The sequence below is a fragment of the Rhinoderma darwinii genome, chromosome 4 (assembly GCF_050947455.1).
Source record: "Rhinoderma darwinii isolate aRhiDar2 chromosome 4, aRhiDar2.hap1, whole genome shotgun sequence".
NCBI lineage: Eukaryota > Metazoa > Chordata > Amphibia > Anura > Rhinodermatidae > Rhinoderma > Rhinoderma darwinii.
In genome coordinates, this window is record NC_134690.1 from 343613725 (window position 1) to 343633968 (window position 20244).

The 20244-nt window shown below is 41.6% G+C and overlaps 1 protein-coding gene across 1 annotated transcript in view; it reads left to right on the forward strand.

The window, feature by feature from the left end:
• WTAP (WT1 associated protein) overlaps positions 1–20244 on the forward strand; it is a 65077-nt gene that overhangs the window by 4752 nt on the left and 40081 nt on the right. The window contains exons 2-4 of the mRNA XM_075863748.1: positions 18506–18541; positions 18638–18693; positions 19323–19381. Coding sequence (XP_075719863.1) covers positions 18512–18541; positions 18638–18693; positions 19323–19381 — 145 coding nt within the window. The 5' untranslated portion in view covers positions 18506–18511. The remainder of the gene's footprint in view (positions 1–18505; positions 18542–18637; positions 18694–19322; positions 19382–20244) is intronic.

Below are 20244 nucleotides of genomic sequence, written 5' to 3' on the forward strand. Positions count from 1 at the left end.
ATAGAGTAGGGACCCACTTAAAGGAGGTCGCCATGAAAGTGGCAAGTGGGCTTTTATAATTTGATGAAAATATTAACAAAGAACCTCATGTTTTCTGATTAATATTCTGGATGTGCGGTCCTTAGTACTGAAATTGAAGAGGAGAAACTATTAGGTCTTGTCCACACGTAGCGGAATTGCTGCAGGTTTTTTTTTTTGTCCAGAATTGCGGACTGAAAAAACAAAGTGCAATATAAATAGTAGCAGCAAAGTGGATGAGATTGAACAAATCTCATCCACACGCTATGGAAAAAAACGCTCACATTTATCCTGCAGCATCTCAATTTCTAAATGCTGCTTATTTGTTGCGGGAATTCCCCATTTAATTCAATGGGGAGCTAAATCCTGCAACAAATAGCAGCTGTTGCGTTTTTTTGCGGCGGGTTCGCAGCGATCCTTTGAAAACGATACTTTGCCAACAGTAATAAAAAAAAAAAACTTCCATTTTGTGATGAGGAGAGGCGTGATGAATTTTGAATGTGCCTCACATTAATAGTAATTAACCCCATCATGTTTCTCAGTCAAAATGGGTTAATGTGTAAGGTACATGATGGGGTTAATTCCTATTAATGTGAGGCATATAGAGGTTAAATTCATCACACCTTGTGCCCCACAATAAGGGCTTATTCAGACGAACGTGATATACGTCCGTGCAACGCGCATGATTTTCACGTGCCTCGCATGGCCCTATATTGGTCTATGGGGCCGTGCAGACAGTCCGTGATTTATACACAGCGGATGTCCGCTGCGTAAAACTCAAGACATGTCCTATATTTCTGTGTTTATCACGCATAACGCACCCATTGAAGTCAATGGGTGCGTGAATATCAATGTAATAGCTTTATGGTCAGGGTCGTTACCGACTCGGCGATACCAAATATGTGTAACTTTTTTGCTTTATTTAGTTTTTTTTTAATAGTAAAGCATTTTGTAAGGGGAAAAAGTGGGTTTTTCACTTTTTATTTTTTTTATACTAGTCCCACTAGGGAACTTTATTATAAAAGCGATCGGATGATCGCATATTACACTGCAATACTTTTGAACGGCCTCTGGCATGACCTAGCAGGCATTCACTACAGGCAGACCTGGGGGCCTTTATTAGGCCCCTGGCTGCCATCGGAGACACAGACACTCGGCGATCTTATCGCCGGGTGTCGGGATGAGAGAGAGAGCTCCCTTTCTCCAAAACCACTCCAATTGAGTGCCGCATCTGAGGGGTTAAACGGCTGAGATCGATACTAATATCGATCTCACAGGTTCAAGCAGGGATGCCCCCAGCTACCTCTGGCAGCTGAGAGCAGGGAGATTTAACGGCTCCCTGCTCTGTTTTATTCTGATGCAGCGCTGGGAAAAGGCTATTGCATCAGAATAAAACCCACTAATGACCGCCGTGAAAAGGCCTATCGGCGGTCATTAAGGGGTTATTACTTAATGTATTTACTTTATTTTTAAACTTTAATGTACTGGCATATATCTATCTCTTTAAAGAGGCCCTGTCACCACATTATAAGTGGCCTATCTTCTACATAATATGTTCGGCGCTGTAATGTACATTACAGCAGTGTTTTTTATTTAGAAAAACGATCATTTTTGACAGAGTGATGACCTATTTTACCTTTATGCTAATGATTTTATGGACAACTGGGCGTGTTTTACTTTTTGACCAAGAGGGCGTTGTGGAGAGAAGTGTATGACGCTGACCAATCTGCGTCATACACTTCTCCCCATTCATTTACACAGCATATAGTGATCTTATTACATCACTATGTGCAGCCACATAAATACACTATAACGTTAATCAAGTGTCCTGACAGTGACTATACATTACCTCCAGCCAGGACGTGATGTCTGTTCAGAATCCTGACACTTCTGTAGTGTCTGTGTGATATCTACAGCAAGGCATTGGAGAATCTTACCTCATAAATTCTTAAGTGGGTTCTCCCGGGTATGGCAATGTGGACATAAACAGCTCTGTGAGCAACACTGTAGGGCTTAGAAGGGAAGGAGCGCGATTTGGGCATGAATCTTGCCTTGTAGTAGATTTGCTTGAGTATTACTGGTATTTCAGTTTATAATGTGGGGACATACTTAGGGTATGTGCGCACATAGTGTTTTTAGCAGTTTTTTCAGGCTGTAAACATACAGAAAAACAGCTAAAAATCGGAAGCAAAACTCCTACAAACATCTGCCCATTGATTTCAATGAGAAATACGGCGTTCTGTTCCGACGGGGTGTTATTTACGTGGCAGTTTTTCCAAAATGGCCGCGTTAAAAAAACGCCCACGAAAAAGTGCATGGCACTTCTTGAGCCGGGTTTCATTGATTCTATATGAAAATGGCCGTGAAAAACGCGAGTTTGCTTTAAAAAACAAAAGTCTGAAAATCAGGTGCTGTTTTCCCTTGAAAAACGCTCCGTATTTTGAGAAGTTTTTTTGCGAAGCGTGTGAACATACCCTTATTCCGCGCAGATTACGTAATACAATTATCTATAGATGTGTGATGCGCTGAAAAGTAATTTGTTATGCGCAGGCCAGTATCTCACTGAAAATGGTGTCCTTTCTGATCCCCCTTTTGTAACACTCTTCACTTTTTTGGGGACTTTTCCTCCTTAGTAGTTTGGGAAATTTTGCTGGGAAAGTGTTGGCCTGGTATAATACGGCCACCCTCTCTTACAGCAGATGTGCTATGTTCTTTCCCTACCATGTTCCTAAATATTAATGACCACTTCCTGCAACTGAAGGAATGTTTCCCTCCCGCCTGCACATCGGGATGTTTTCTCATCACCAAATTACTAGTGCCATAACTTTTTTTTTTTTTAATTTTTCGGTTGATGGAGCTGTGTGAGGGTTTGTTTTTTGGGTGACTTGAAGGCCTACGACAATGATCGCTATTCTAATTCTCTGCACTTCCCATGTAGGGCAGTATATTAGAGCTGTCCGTCATACACTAACTGCAAGCCTGTTAGGACCCAACGGAAGCGGGTCCTCATAGGCGTCCATACAAGGAAGACACGGAGGCCATTGTTAGGCCTACGGTTAACATACCAACCATTGGCACCCCAGCGATTGCATCGCTGTGGTGCCGGTCGGCTAATAAAACCTTCAGATGCTGTGATCGCTATTGAGCACAGCATCTGTGGGGTTAATCGACCGGATCAGAAACTAGCTCCGATCCTGGGCGTTACAGCAGGGTGTCAGCTGTAATCTACAGCTGACACCTGGTGGTGATAGTGTGAGCTCTGCTTCTGAGCCAGCATTATCACGACCCCATAACTGTACCGCGGTTTGCGGGAACCACTTCCCGACAGCGCCGTGTATATACGACACGTGTCGGGAACGGGTTAATCTAGTGAGTAGTATTACATATTTGTTGTTGCGTTTTATTGTTCTAAAGTACACGGTGGCAGCCCTACTGTCCTGCTCCTTCCCGCCATAGAGAAGTGCCAGTGCAACCACTCTTTCCTTATATGCACAATCATAAAGGAGTTGTGTTCGGCTCCGTTCACTTATTGTTTCTTAGGCACACTGAAGTATACGATGGGAGTTTTCCCCGGCGTATGCTTCTGACGTATACCTCCAACCTATCCCACTGTGTGGCATACAGTGGAATACAATGGTCACTGAATCCAATTGTAAAAAATAAAAATATATACCACGCTTCACGGGTCTCCATAACACCTGCACAGGCAATTTTACGCTTTAGAAACGGTCTCCTGCGTATTTGTGCACATGAAACTGGACCCCAATATCTCTCCAGCACAGGCGCTGCACGCAAGTATAGTGCTATAGCGCTTCTCTTCCTATACGTGCGTGCAGCGCCTGTGCAGGATAGCAAATGAGAGCTCCTAACTCATAGCCAGCTGTGAGCAAGGCGCTTTCTCATTTGCTGCAGGAGTGCCGCCTCTACTGTGAGACTGGTTTGTGACTGCTGCAGCACAAAGATCGTCTCCTGTATATGATAAACAGCATTTTATTTTCTTAAAGGAAATTGTGTTAATGTCATTCCGATTTATTCCACAAATAGGTGAAAATAATCATAATTTTATTGAAATGTACGGAATCGTGTGTGTTTGTGTAAAATGTGCCCATGCCCCCACAAGTATTTTTACTGGACTGCGCAAATCTGTAGTTCTGGGTGGTGTAGTGTAGAACTGCTTTAACCCGTTAGTGACCGGCCCATAGTCTTTTTACGTCGGTCACTAACGGGCCTTATTCCGATGCCATAGACTTTTTACGTCGCGGCATCGGAATAAGTAAAAAGTCTCCCTGCTCTCAGCTGCCAGAGGCAGCTGGGGGCGTCCCTGCTCTGCCGGGTTAGATCGATATTATTATCGATCTCACCCGTTTAACCCCTCAGATGCGGTGCTCAATAGCGTGCACCGCATCTGAGTAGTTTTGGAGAGAGGGAGGGAGCTCCCTCTCATCCCACCGACACCCGGCGATACGATCGCCGAGTGTCTGTGTCTCCCATGGCAGCCGGGGGCCTAATAAAGGCCCCCAGGTCTGCCTGTCATGAATGCCTGCTAGATCATGCCTCTGGCATGACCTAGCAGATGCCTGTCGGTTTTAAACGGACAGGCATAATACACTGCAATACAGAAGTATTGCAGTGTATTATAATAGCGATCGCAGAATCGCATATTAAAGTCCCCTAGTGGGACTAGTAAAAAAAAAAGTTTAATAAAGTTACAAAAAAATGAAAAACCCACTTTTTCCCCTTACAAACTGCTTTAGTATTAAAAAACCAAAATAAAGTAAAAAAGTGACACATATTTGGTATCGCCGCGTCCGTAACAACCCCGACTATAAAGCTATTACATTACTTAACCCGCACGGTGAACGCCATAAAAAAAGATGGAAAAATTGCTGTTTTCTGTGAATCCTGACTTTAAAAAAATGTGATTAAAAAGTGATCAAAAAGTCGCATCTACTCCAAAATGGTACCAATAAAAACTACAAGTCGCCCCGCCCCAAAAAAAAGCCCTCATACAACTGCATCGGCGAAAAAATAAAAACGTTACGGCTCTTCAAATATGGAGACACAAAAACAAATAATTTTGAAAAAAAAGCGTTTTTACTGTGTAAAAGTAGTAAAACATACAAAATCTATACAAATTTGGTATCGTTGCAATCGTAACAATCCGCTGAATAAAGTTATTGTTATTTATAGCACACGGTAAACGGCGTAGATTTAGGACGCAAAAAAGTGGCGAAATTTCAGATTTTTTTCTATTCCCCCCCCCCAAAAAAGTTAATCAATAAATATGTACCTCAAAATGGTGCTATTAAAAAACACAACTTGTCCCGCAAAAAACAAGACCTTATACAGCTATGTCGACGCAAAAATAAAAAAGTTATAGCTCTTGGAATGCGACGATGGAAAAACGTAAAAAATGGCTTGGTCATTAACGTCTAAAATAGGCTGGTCATTAAGGGGTTTTCCCTGTGCATAGGTGATAAATATTAATTATGGGAAAACTCCTTTAAATAGTACTAGGTGTCTTGAGGTGGTGGGCGGGATTCACACATTATTTGATGAGTACCAGGGGTATGTTCACACACCGTGTAAACACAGGATTTTACGCAAAGGATTTCATTGCGTACTTTTCACAACGTATTCCAGTAGCAGCAGGCCAATGAGATTTGAACAAATCTCCACACGCTGCGTGAAAATTCTGACACAAAACCGTTCATAAGTTGACGGTGTGCTTTTTGAAAATAATCTGTCAATGCTACGGAATCGTTGCTTTTCTGTTTCAGTTTTTTCCCCTTAATATCAATGAGAAGTAAAACCCACAACAAATAGCAAATGTTGCAATTTTTGTGGCTGAAAACCTGCAATTCCGCCACAAAAATAAATCCCAGTTCTGGAAAACCGTTTTTGGTTCCTAAATATTTAAAAGGTTTATACGTACCACCGGGTATGGTTATAGCGACGCTTTCTTTTGTTCTCATTCTAGGCTGGCCTCCTGAGATGACGTTTCATCCCATGTGACTGCTGCAGCGTCATCCCAGGAGGCCAGACAACACGGAGACCAGAGGGATGTGTTGCCATGACCATGGAGACCGGGGTAAGTATAAACTTTTAACTTTCTGCAACCGGCATTCCTCCCCAAAAAAACGAACGCAATTTGGTACGGATTTTTTTGTGTGCGGATTCCAGGACGGACACTCTTGTTCATGTTTACACAGCATATCAGCCCTGTGTGAACATGGGCTCACTGTTCCAGTTCGATGTTTCAACTGGTATTGTGTTGACTTGGTCTGTTTACACTGTCTATTGCCCTGGCCTCTGAGTGACAGATTTTGTGCTTAACCTCTTCCCGCTTTAGCCATCTTTTTGTGTTATTTCATTTTCGGGTTTTCTGCCCCCTTTTTTTTTTTGTAAACTTCTAATGTATCTCCAATGCAGGTGCGAACCGACCCTTAGGTTACGTTCAAATGTAGCGAAACATTCCATTGAAACACTGCCTGTTGCTTTTGTTGAGGAATACGTTTCGATTTCACCTTTCTCATTAAAAAGAGTGAAATCCGAGATGAAAATCCGCAACAGAAATAGACATACTGCGGATTTTAAAATTTACACCGCATGTTAATTTCCACGTGTACATTTTGCATAACACGAGGATGCGGTTTGTTTAAATCTCGTCTGCTTTGCTGCTACTGTAAGGTCCTTTTCACATCTTTTTTTTGTTTAAGTTTAGCCCCCAATGTCCAATCTAAAATGTCAGTAGGGTTCCATTGTCAAACGGAGGCCAAAATAGTGTCCTTTTGGCCTCCACCAGGGGTGGCATACGTTAGTATACTGCAAAAAATAATAAAAATAAAATAAAGTTATGGAATAGTGTCATTTAACTACTTTATTCCATCTTGTGGAGTATAGCAGTGAAAACGTATACAGTGAGTTAGTTTAACGTGGTAACCTATAGGTTGCCTCAGAGGAATCCGTTAAATGTACATTTGAGCTTTTGAAAAACATTTCATCACGTATCCATTAAACAGATGTCTAAGGCCTCATGCACACGACCGTGCCTGTAATCACGGGCCGTGACTACAGGAGCTGATGGCCGGGGACAGCCATCTGCATTTGAGGGTCGTGTTCCCATATAAAGTATTCGTAAGGGCCGTAAAAATTAGTACGTGCTATCTTTTGTGGAGGCTTTCTACGTCACAGACAGCACTTTTTGTCCATCGGCCATAGAAATGAATGGATCTGTAATAACTGACTGTAATTACAGACAAAATCTAAGGTCGTGTGCATGAGGCCTAACATTCGTTTAACAGGTCGTGAAAAGGGTCTTTAGAGTTCATGACATGTCGCTTAAACGGATACTGTTATAGCCTATGGGTGACTGGTGTCACTGTTAGGCATTACACACAGCCTACGTTTAAGGCCTCATGCACACGACCGTAGCCATGTGAACGGCCGTGATTTTCGGGTCGGACAGCCGCGGAGTCACCCGCGGGCTGCCCGCAAATCGTGGGCTGTGCACATGGCCGCATGCAACAATTTCTATGAGCCTGGACCGCAAAACACAGTTGTAATAAGACATGTCCGTTCTTTTTGCTGTCCAGGCTCGTGGGCCATGCACGGACCGTTGAAACCACGGTCGTGTGCATGGGCCCATTGAAATGAATGGGGTCGCAAAAATAAATTTGTGTGCATGAGGCCTAATATGTATATTGGGAGCTTTTCCCAGTGTATACGTGAAATGTAGACCAGAATATGTGATGTGAACAGGGCCTAATATCCTGTGGATTTTCCGCCCACCAATGCCGGACTGAAAGTCTGCAGCATTTCTGCTACATGGCAACATACACTTAATTCTCCCAGTTTTGGAATTGCATGGTGCCTTGTAAGGCTATCAACGCCTTAACGCATTATCACGTACATAGGGATCATCGGAAGGCAACCCTTCCTGTATTCCGTCTTACATGTACGTGATTGTAATCGTGCGGGCACAGAAGCTGTGCTCGAATGATCACCGTGGGAGCCCGGTTGTGACTAACAGCTGGGCATCCACCGCAACAACTAGGATTGGAGAAAACGCAGATCCTGGCCGGTTGACTCCTTAAATGCTGCGTTCAATAGCGATCATGGCATTTAAGTGTTTTAACAGAAGGAGGGGGCTCCCTCTGTCACCCATCAGCGGCCCGTAATCGCCGGCCACCGATGGGTGGCCTTTGGAGCCGTGGGCCTAACAAAGGATCCCAGGCCTGCCCTGGCTATCTACCTATAAGGCTGTGCCAGAGGCATGGCCTAATAGGTTGCCTGTCAGTTTTACACTGACCGGCAACAATGCTTCGCTATGCTGAGAATACCAAAGCATTATATCCGCAATCAAAAGATCACAAAGTGGAGTTCCCTTTAACCCCTATCCGCACGAGTAAGTAACTATACGTCGTCACGGGAGGTTACTTCCCGCATGACGTATCTTTACTGATTTGTTTCCAGTGCACGCTGTCGGTGACAGTGTGCACCGGGAATCGAGAGGTCAGCTGTCGCCGACAGCTCACACTCCACTCTTGCCAGCCAACGGTCCTTTGACGCTGATTTCGGCGTATTAACCCCTTAAATGCGGCGATCGGTTGGAATCACCACATTTTAGGGGTTTCTAGCATATCGGCAGAAGTCGGTCCGAAATCACGGGGTTTGCCGATAGTTAGAATGGCAAACAGATCCCAAACAATGGCCTTTGTGTCTGCCATGGCCGGAAGCCCATTAAGACCAACCTCCGGCTGGTCCTGATAGATTTCCTGTCTGAGTGACAGGAAATTACTGTGTCGTTCCCGATGGACACTGTCGGCGACAAGGTGTGCATCGGGAACTGGGAGGACAGCTGACTCTCCAGTGTTGCCGATCAGCGGCTCATCGCCGCTGATTTTTGCTATTAACCCGTTAAATGCGGTGCTTGATTGCGATCGCCACATTTAGGGGGTTTGTAGCACATCCGCAGCCTCCATTCAATTGTGGGGGTTGCTGATGCTTGTGTTGGCATCCGAAGGCCAGGCAACGGCCTCTGGGTCTGCCATGTATGGAAGCCTATGAGGACCAGCCACTGACAGTTGGAATACATTACACTACTAGGTAGTGTAATGTATTCTAGCAGCGATCAAAGTTGCAGGTAAAAAGTGTAAAAAAAAAAATGTTTTATAAAAGTGTAAAAATAAGTTTTGGTTTTCCTATAAGTCATTTTATTATAGGAAAAAACTCAAAACGTTAAAAAAAAAAGTACACATTTGGTATCGCCGCGTTCGTAACGACCCAAACTATGAAACTATAATATTTTTTCCGCACGGTGAACGCCGCAAACAAAATAAACGGAAAACTATTTCAGCACCGTTATTTTTTGGTCACCACCCCTCCCAAGATATAGAATAAAAAGTGATCAAAAAGTCGCATTTACCCCAACATAGTACCAATAAAAACTACAACCCGTCCCGCAAAAAACAAGACCTCCCACAGCTTTTTTGACTAAAAAAATGTAAAAAGTTATGGATCAGAATATGGTTTCTCAGAAAATAAATTATTTTATAGAAACGTAATTTTATTGTGCAAACCCTGCAAATAGTAAAAAAAAACAATATACATATGGTATTGCCGTAATCATACCGACCCGCAGAATAAAGTCAAACGTAATTTATTGCTAACAGTGAACGCTGTAAGAAATAAAGAATTTAAACCGCCAAAATCGCTGTTTTTTGGTCACCTTCGCTCTAAAAAAGATGTAATAAAAAGTGATCATAAGATGGTACCAATAAAAGCTACAGCTCGTCCCACCAACAATAAGCCCCCTCACCGCTCAATCGACGAAAAAAGAAAAAAATTCTGGATGTCAGAATGTGATGATACAAAACAATTTTTTTTTTTTTAACAAATAGTCTTTTTTTTGTAAAAGTAGTAAAATATAAAAAACAATATAAATTTGGTATCACTGTAATCGTATTGAGACGCAGAATAAAACTAAAGTTGTCGTTTTTACCGCACAGTGAAAGACTTAAAAACAAAACCCCAAAAACAATGGAGCCATCAGTTTCTATTAACAACATTTAAAATGTACTGGGAAACTACAACTCTTCCCGCAAAAAATAAGCCCTCACACCGCTCTATTGACGGAAAAATTACGGGGGAGTGAAAAATTAAAAAGCAAATAAGGTCCTGAAAGGGTTAATTTCTAATAAAAAAAAAAACATTTATGACCACATGTGGGGTATTGCCGTACTTGGGAGAAATTGCTTTACAAATGCTGGGGTGCTTTTCCTCTTTTATCCCTTGTGAAAATTAAAAAAATTCAACATTTTAGTGGACAAAAATGTTGATATTCATTTTCACGGCCTAATTCTACAAAAACCCTGTGGGGTCAAAATTCTATACCACTAGAAAAATTCCTTGAGCGGTGTAGTTTACAAAATAGGGTCACTTTTGGGGGGTTTCCACTATTTTGGTCCCGCCGGGGTGTTGCAAACCCGACATGGCACTGAAAACCAATCCAGCAAAATCTGCGCTCCAAAATCCAAAAGGCGCTCCTTCCCTTCTGAGCCCTGCTGTGGGACCAAACAGCAGTTTATGGCAATACCCCATATGTGTTAATAATCGGGAACAATTGCTTTACAAATGTTGTGCTTGTAAAAATAAGATTCTATGTTTCCACAAAAAAAATGGTGATTTTCATCTTCACAGACTAATTCCACTAAATTCTGCAAAAAAAACGGTGGGGTCAAAATGCTAACTATACCCCTAGAAAAATGCCTTTAGGGGTGTAGTTTCCAAAATGGGGTCACTTTTGGGGAGTTTCGACTGTTTAGGTATCACAAGACCTCTTCAAACCTGACATGGTGCCTAAAATATATTCCTAAAAAAAGGAGGCCCCAAAATCCACTAGGTGCTCCTTTGCTTCTGAGGCCGGTGCTTCAGTCCATTAGGACACTAGGGCCACATGTTGGATATTTCTAAAAACTGCAGAATCTGGGCAATAAATATTGAGTTGCGTTTCCCTGGTAAAACCTTCCGGGTTACTGTTTTTTTTTTTTTTTTTTTTTTTTTTATTACAAATTAATTTGTAAATTTCACCTCTAATTTTGTCTTAATTCCTGTGAAACGCCTAAAGGGTTAAAATACTTTCTGAATGTGGGTTTCAATACTTTGAGGGGTGCAGTTTTCAAAATGGGCTGATTTTATGGGGACTTTCTAATATAGAAGGCCCTCAAAGCTACTTCAGAACTGAACTGGTGCCTGAAAAAATAGCCTTTTGAAACTTTCTTGAAAATATGAGAAATTGCTGCTAAAGTGCTAAGCCTTGTAACGTCCTAGAAAAATATATATGGAGGTGAAAAAAAAACGATGCAAACAAAGTAGACATACAGGAAATGTAGTAACTGTTTTGTGTGGTATTACTATCTGTTTTACAAGCAAATACATTTACATTTAGAAAAATACAAATTTTCGCTAAAATTTGAAGTTTTTCACAAATAAATATTGAATTTATTGACCAAATTTTTTCACTAACAAAGTACAATATGTCACGAGAAAATCTCAGAATCGCTTGGATAGCTAAAAGCATTCCAGAGTTACCACATAAAGTGACACATGTCAGATTTGAAAAAATCATCTCTGTTCACGAGGCCAAAACAGGCTGTGTCCTGACGGGGTTAAAATAAAGTAAAAAAAATAAACATGACCGTAAAAATTCACTTTTTTCCATAAAAAGTGGTTTTATTTACTAGAAGTGCAATTTATTTAATTTATTTTTTAAAATACACTTATATGGTTTGACCGCGATAGTCACAACCCCAACAATAATGTTAACAAGTTAATTTTGCCGACCAGCATTCTCGTCATGTGGGACAGCCAGTGTATGTGTGTGCGCGATCAGGAGCTGGGCAACAGCTGTAATACACAGCCGTAGCCCAGCTATAAAGAGACACCTTTCCGCTGTTAACCCCTTGAATGCCGTGATCAAAGGGGGGACTGTCCTTTTGATCGTGTCACGGGAAATGCCTGCGATGCGATCGACTGCCATACCTTGTATGGCCAGGCAGCCCAGGGTCCATTGAAGGACCCCAGTGTTGTCTGACCATATTCCCTGTTAGGGCCTACTGAGGTATGCCCTAACAACTGCATGTGTATAATCTATGGGATTGAAAAAAAAATAATACACAAATACACATTTTTTTTACAATGAATAAACTTTTTAAAATCATGAAATAATATAGACCTATTTGGTATCTGACACGACCGTAACAGCCTGTGTAGCATTATCTATGATCGGTGCATGGTGTAAAAAAAAAAACACGAAACTTTTTTTTGTTTTTGTTTTTTTCTTTTTTCCTGCATTTTTGACAAAATAAAAATTTCTATAAATGAAACTAAGTATTTGTACCAAAAATTTTTACTTACATAAAGTAAAACTCGTCCCGCAAAAAACAGTCTCGTACAAATACGTCGTACCAAAAATAAAGTTATGAGCGCCGGGACGCAAACAGTGAAATATAAAAAAATTGTTTTGTTCTCAAGGCCAAAATTGGCAGTGTCCTTAAGGGGTTAATAAAACTGCTGTGTGAATGCCATAATAAAAAAAAAATTGTTGAAATTGATTATGTTTTCCATCCCCCCCCCCCTCCCCAAAGTAAATAAATAAGTTCCATGTACACTAAAATAGTACCAAGGAAAACTACAATTTTTCCTGCAAACATCATACGACTACATTGAAAAAATACAAAAGTTATGTCTTCTAGAATGCGGTGATGCAAAAATAAAATTCTTTAGAAGCGTTTTTATTGTACAAACCTAGTAAAAAATGAAACATATTTGCTAGCCCTCTAATCATACCAACACATTGAATAAGGGTAACATGTTTACGCCGCATAGTGAACAGTGTAAATTTAAACCATGAAAAACAATTCTGCAAAAGCTATTTTTTTTTTTTCCAGTTCCCTCATCCAAAAAAGTTTATAAAAATTAGAGCCTCTAGTGCCCTATCTCCTACATAATCTGATCGGCGCTGTAATGTAGATAATAGTGATTTTTATTTTGAAAAGTGATCATTTATAAACCATTTTAGATTTATGCCAATCAGCGTCATACACTTCTCTCCATTCATGTCCATTTGTACTCCGCACAGTGTGATCTTGCGAGATCATGCTGTGCAGTCACATACACCCACATTAACTTTACTGAATTGTCTTGAGAGTGAATAGACATTGCCTCCAGCCAGGAGGCGATGTCTATTCACACTCCCGACACTTCGATAACGTTTGTGTGAGACTTAATAGCTGCACAGCATGATCTCGCGAGATCATGTTATGAATGACAGCACAGAAAGAATCCCACACAAACCGAAGTGTCAGGAGTGTGAATAGACATCGCGTCCTGGCTGGAGGCAATGTCTATTCACTCAAGACACTTCAGTAAAGTTAATGTTGGTGTATGTGACAGCACAGCGAGATCACGCTGTGCTGAGTACAAATGGACATGAATGGGGAGAAGTATATGACGCTGATTGGTCGGCGTCATACACTTCTTTACAACGCCCACTTGGTCAAAAGTTAAAAAAACCACCAAGTTGGGCATTAAACTAATTAGCATAAATGTCAAATTGCTCAAAAATGGTAGGTTTTTTTTTCAAAATAAAAATCACTCTTATCTACATACAGCGCTGATCAGATTATGTAGGATATAGCGCACTTATAATCTGGTGACAGAGCCTCTTTAAAGGGGTTTTCCAGGGACTTTTTTTTTTTTTTTCTCAGGCTATGCGGCGCAGGAACACTGAGGAGTCTTACTAATAAGAGGCAAATGCGGTGGGCATGGAGGTGTAATTAAAGAGGCGGGTATTGAGGAGAATGTGGACCAATAGGATGCCTCAAACCCGGGTGTACGTCCGTCCCGGGTTTTGAGGCATCCTATTGGTCCACGGCCTCCTCAATGTCCGCTCCATTCATTCTTTGCTTGTACTTCAATAGCAGCACAAATATCAGGTGGGTGGGATAATTACAATAGACATAGCGGGGGCGGCATAATTACAAAAGAACAGCCCTTTAAAATTACGTAGGTCGGTGAGGTAACAGGGCTGGGTGTATACTAACTCGTGTACGAGCCTGTGTCGAGAGAAAAAAAGACAGGAAAATCAGAACTTCCGTCAGAGCAGAGGTAGGGAGAATAGGAAGTAAAGTCCTCAGATTTAATACAGACTATATATTAGCAACTTTATTAGTTACATAGAATGTTAGGTCAAAAATGTTGTGTCCCTGGAAAACCCCTTTAATCAAAAATGGTGCAATTGGAGAAATACAACTCGTCCCGCAGAAAACAAACTCTCATTTGGCTCTGTGGACATAAAAAGAAAAGTTAAGACTTTGGAAGGCAGGGAGGAAAAGAGTAAAAATAAGTCTTGATCATTAGTGCGAAAATAGGCCTGGTTGTTACAGGGTTAATTTGAGGCTGAAAAATAAGACGCAGGTTTACCAGTCTGATTAAGGCTATGTTCACACGGGGTATTTTGCCGAGTTTTTTGACGCGGAAACCGCGTCGCAAAACTCGGCAGAAACGGCCCGAGAACGCCTCCCATTGATTTCAATGGGAGGCGTCGGCGTCTTTTTCCCGCGAGCAGTAAAACTGCCTCGCGGGAAAAAGAAGCGACATGCCCTATCTTCGGGCGCTTCCGCCTCCGACCTCCCATTGACTTCAATGGGAGGCAGGAGAAAGCGTATTTCTCGCTGTTTTATGCCCGCGGCGCTCAATGGCCGCGGGCGAAAAACGGCGCGATAATTGCCGCGAAAATCGGCGTGCAGGGAGAGGAATATCTGCCTCAAAGTTCCAAACGGAATTTTGAGGCAGATATTCCTCCCCCAAAATACTCCGTGTGAACATAGCCTAAGAATGCTGTTTTAAAAATACGCTATTGATGCTATTTTTCAGCCTGTTTTTTAATTATATATATATTTTTTTTTTATGGTCCTCTGGAAATTTTGATTTTAAAGAATAAAATCAGTGCACTTTTTTTAGGCCCTGTTCTGTGCTGTAAATAGAGCTGAATGCCTTTGGCACTTTTTTTCTCTGCTTAGTCTTTTTTTTTTTTGTTATGCAAATTTTCAGGCAGATTCCATGCCTAGATAGGTCGATGCTTTTTTAATGGCCTTTTTTGATAGGCCATCAATATTTGGTCGGGGTCCGACTGTCGGCATCCCCACTGATTAGCTGTTTGAATGGGAAAGTGGTGCCCAGCCGCTTCACATGTAAAGACGAGTACAAGTACAAACGGAGAATCATGTTAATGAATAGGCTGCGGCGCTCAAACAGCTGACCAGTGGGGATACCGACAGTCAGACCCCTACCAATCTTATATTGATGGCCTACCTAAGGATAGGCCATTCGTTTTAATAACCCAGATAACCCCTCTAACTAAAATTCGGCATGTTTCAGAAGCATATGTGGTAGGTTCAGATTATGGGAAAGTTATTGCCTTTTTAATTAGGTGGTACAGCTCACATACAAATGCTCAACCCCCAAGGGACTGCATCTTTTCAGATAAACAAGGTTTTCCCATGATAGAGCTTTACTGCATAATATAAGATTTGTTACTTCTCGATTGGCACTGTTCGAGAAAAAAAATCATTATGGAATTCCCCACTAATGACAATTATCACCTACCCACCGGATAGGTGATAAATGTATGATCGCTGGGACCCACACTGATCACTAGAACGGGGCCTCCGAGTCCCCTGTTTCTTCTTTATTTTCTACCACAGGGAGGAATTTGAATAGAGTGGCAGCCGAGCCTTCACTCAATTCATAATCTATGGGAGAGACAGACCGCTAACTGCAGCAAAACCACGTGTTGGTTTATTCTGTAATGTTAACCAGGTTCTTACAAAAAAAATTATGAAACCAGAAATAAAATTGCTGCCACGTGCTCAGAAAATGTATTTATGCCCATTTCTTTCTCTTCTTTCATAGAAGTCCTAAAATTACAGGGGTTAACTGGGGACCAAATATTTCAAAAACATTGCTGCCGCATTCATATTTTAATGTGAAAAAAAAAAAGTCCCTATTGTAGTTTAGTTAAAAATTCAGTATCTAATGGTGCCGTTCAAACCCGGTGAATTGTTACCGAAAGTCCTGGAGCTTTTCTTATATTGATGATGCGCCGATAGGGCCCCACGTGACTGAGAGCTTTCTTCCCGTGCTGTTTGTGCCGGCGTGTTATCAATGGCATGACCGCAAGGGGCTGTCACACTGCCTATTACAGGAGTCCCCGAGCAGAGCATCAGCTAGCGCTTTGCCCAGGACTCCAGCACTGCTCCCGACACTTGGTCAGTGACTTCAGGGGTTTCCTATCGCTGGAGTTACCGAGCAGAGCATAAGCATGATTTTTCACGCAGTGTGTGTCTGTTGCGTGAAACTCACTGTATGTCCTATTGATCCGTTTTTGCGGACCTTGTTGCCCATGTCTATGGGTGCGTGAAAAACACGGAGAGCATGCGGACGACATCCCTGTGCTGTCGGTTTCACGCATCAGTTGTTAAAGAAATGCAGAGAAAAAAATTGTACGTGAAAAACTGATGCCACACGCAAAGCACACGGACATGAAATGCAAGAAATACGGTCCGTTTCTGGCGCACGCAAATCAGACATACTTTTGTGAATGTAGCCTTAAGGTATGTTCACACAAGGCAGCTACGCTGCATAAAAGCACACTGCATATCTGCCTTGTGCGCCGCAGGAAATTCTGGACGAAAAACCGCACCAAGTTGTAGTGTAGTTTTTCGACCGGAATGTCCGCTGCGGAAAGCTGCACCTGAAAAAAAGATTCATACTTACATATCCATGGCGATGCGTTCCTCCGTTGTCCTGCAGCCCGGCCTCCTGGGATGACCTTTCATCCCATGTGACCACTGCAGCCTGTGTTTGGATGCAGCGGTCACGTGGGATGAAACGTCATCCCAGGAGGCCGGCCTGAACGAAGAAACATAGAATTCTGGCTAAGTATAAGATTTCCCGCCGCAAAAAAACTCAAAGCCCGCAACAAATAGCAGATGTTATCTCCCCATTTAATTCAATGGGGAATACCTGCAACAAATAAGCAGTGTTTACACAAATACAATGGACATGCTGCGGATTAACTGGTTGCCGACACAGTACGACAATGCTCGTCTTGAGCGGCGAGTACTTCACGCATTAGGACGAGCATTCTCGTCCTGTGTGACAGCCGTCTCTGCGGGCGATCGAGAGCGGGGCAACGGCTATAATACACAGCCACGTCCCCGCTCTGACAGCAGAGAGGAGAGAAACCTCTTCTCTCCGCCGTTAACCCTTTGAACGCCGCGATGAAAGCTGATCGAGGAGGGGGGACTGAACTTTGATCGCGTCACAGAAGATAACTGACGCGATCAAAGCCCACAACTCATATGGCCAGACAGCCCAGGGTCCATTGAAGGAACCCAGGGCTGTCTGAACATATTTCCTGTTGTTAGGGCATACTGAGGTATGCCCTAACAACTGCCTGTGTACAATCAGTACACAGGCTAATGTACTGGCATATAGATCTATGCCAGTGCATTGCAGTTACAAAATCAAAATGATAAATCCATTTATGGGATTAAAAAAAAAAGTTAAATGAATGTAATAAAAAAATAATGATAAATAAAAAGTAAAAAAAATACACAAACACATTTTTTTTTTATAATAAATAAACTTTTTAAAATATAAGTCCCAAAACATGAAATAATATAGACATATTTGGTATCGCCACGACCGTAACTACCTGTATAACATTATTTATGATGATCGGTGTATGGTGTAAAAAAAAAAAAACTGCTGCGGAAGTTCTTTTTTTTTCTGCAATTTCGCCAAAATAACAATTTATAGAAATTAAACTATAATGTATTTGTACCAAAAAATGGTACCTACATAAAGTACAACTCGTCCCGCAAAAAACAAAGTCTCATACAGCTACGTCGTACAAAAAATAAAAGAGTTATGAGCATCGGGATGCAAAGAGGGAAATCTAAAAAAAATTGCTCTGTCCTCAAGGCCAAAATTGGCCGTGTCCTTAAGGGGTTAAAAAAAACGCATCACCGGTCAATTTCTGAGTTTTTTTTTTACTGCTCAGCATTTACGCAGCGTGTGGATTAGAGTTCAAATCTCAACCACTTTGCTGCTACTGTATTATACTGCGGATTTTCCGCAATGAAATACGTTGCGGGAAATCTGCAGTATTTATGCTACGTGTGGGCTGACCCTAATGATGAAAAGTATCACAGTTCATCGCCTCTCTATACTTAATTTCTTAGTTTATTTAGGAGAATTTTGAGGCAGTGATAATCCGTCTTCTCAGCAAGCAGAATTGTTACTTCAGTCCAGAGCTGATGGAATATTGTATTTTTGCTGGAGTTATTCTTTGAACTGTTTCCTATTTTTTTTTTAAACGCAAGTTTAAGTAATTTATAATGTCTCTTGTGTTTCATAGGTCACGATGACCAACGAAGAACCACTTCCGAAAAAGGTTAGTTTAAAATGTCCTTTGTAACCTTTTCATTATGCTGTTCTTTACTTTTTTTTGTGTGTAATTAAGCTTAACACTACGCTTGACTTTGTGCAGGTTCGCCTTAGTGAAGCAGATTTCAAGGTCTTGCCAAGGGAAGAGCTCCTTCAAAGGTATAAAAAGTAATGTGCTGTATAAATATGAAACGTTTTGTTTTAACTATTTTTACCTTGGTTAGTTCTAGGTAATTTATATATTTGAACCATCATTTTTACATGTGGTCAAATATATTCGTTACGCACAGCCCATTTATCGAAGTAAGGGGTTAATCCCCGAAAAACATTTATCACCTATCTACGGGATAGGAGATAAATGTATAATTGCTGGATACCCCACCGACAACGGGGGTCCCTAGCCCCACATTGGGGTTGTGTAGTGCGGAGGAGTTTGACTGGAGTGGTGGTCACTGTCGCTCCATTCAATGTCTATGGGGCTGATAAACAGCCGTGCGCTATACTGTGGATAGGTGGTAAATGTTTTTTTGTGGGATAACCCCCTTAAGGTCCTCCATATTGAAAAAATAAAAAAAACACTTATCTGTGAGTGTTCTAGTAATGTGACGGGCAAGATGGAGACCGTATAATTCAATACCTCTACTGCGTCTTGTGTTTTTGTTTCTGAGTAAGCATGGAAACCAAAATAGATAATCCACTTTGCTAGTGGTCGCAAGTCATAATATTTTTTTCTAAAAAAATAGTTTTCATTTTATACATCTTAGTAACACTTTTCATCCTGTTTTTAGGTGGAAGCAATATGAAGCTTATGTTCAAGCTCTCGAGATCAAATACAGTGATCTGAATTGTAAGTCTATCGTGCAAACACTAAAACACTTGAAATTGGAATGTTATATTTTCAGTCAAATCTTATTGAGTTAGTCAACAGTATGTTTTGGTGATGTAACTACTAAAATAGATTTGCGTTTAACCCCTTTCCTGGCCTGTGATGTAATAGTATGTCAATGCGATGGTGCGGGCACACGAACTGTTATTGCCATCACTTGCGGGTGCCATCTGTATATGTTACAGTTGAGTTCAGACACCCGGACCCTGCACCGATCAGCTGTTGCGGCTGCCTCCAGGCACCTGAAGTTATGCAGTGGTCTGTGCCAATAGTAGATTGCTCCGGTCACAGTATAGCGGCCGTGGTGCAGTACTGCTCCTATTCAAGTAAAGAGGCGCAGAGCTGCAGTAACCAAGCACGGCCGCTATACAGTGACTGGAGCCATCTGCTTCCTGCATCGACCACTGCATAAATTCCGGCTGCTTCCGGACAGTTGATCGGTGCAAGGTCCGGGTGTCTGACCCCCACCGACTTTATATACTGATGATCAGTATGAAAAACCGCCCCGTGCCCGGACAACTCTGTTAAATACTTTTTAGTAAATTCTAAAAAAACAAAACGTACATATAAGGTATCGTATCACCGCATACACAATGGCCATTAGAATGAAGATAATCGTATTTATACCGCACATTGCATAGTGTAAAAGAAAAAGGATTTTACTCTTTTATAAGTCAACTAATTATGTGCACCCCAAAATGGTGCTAATAAAAGCTATAACTTGTCAATCCAAAAAAGAAGTCCCCATTCAGTTATGTAGAACAAAAAAGAAAAAATGTATAGCTCTTGGAATGTGGCGGCACACAAATGACTTCTGTGGCATG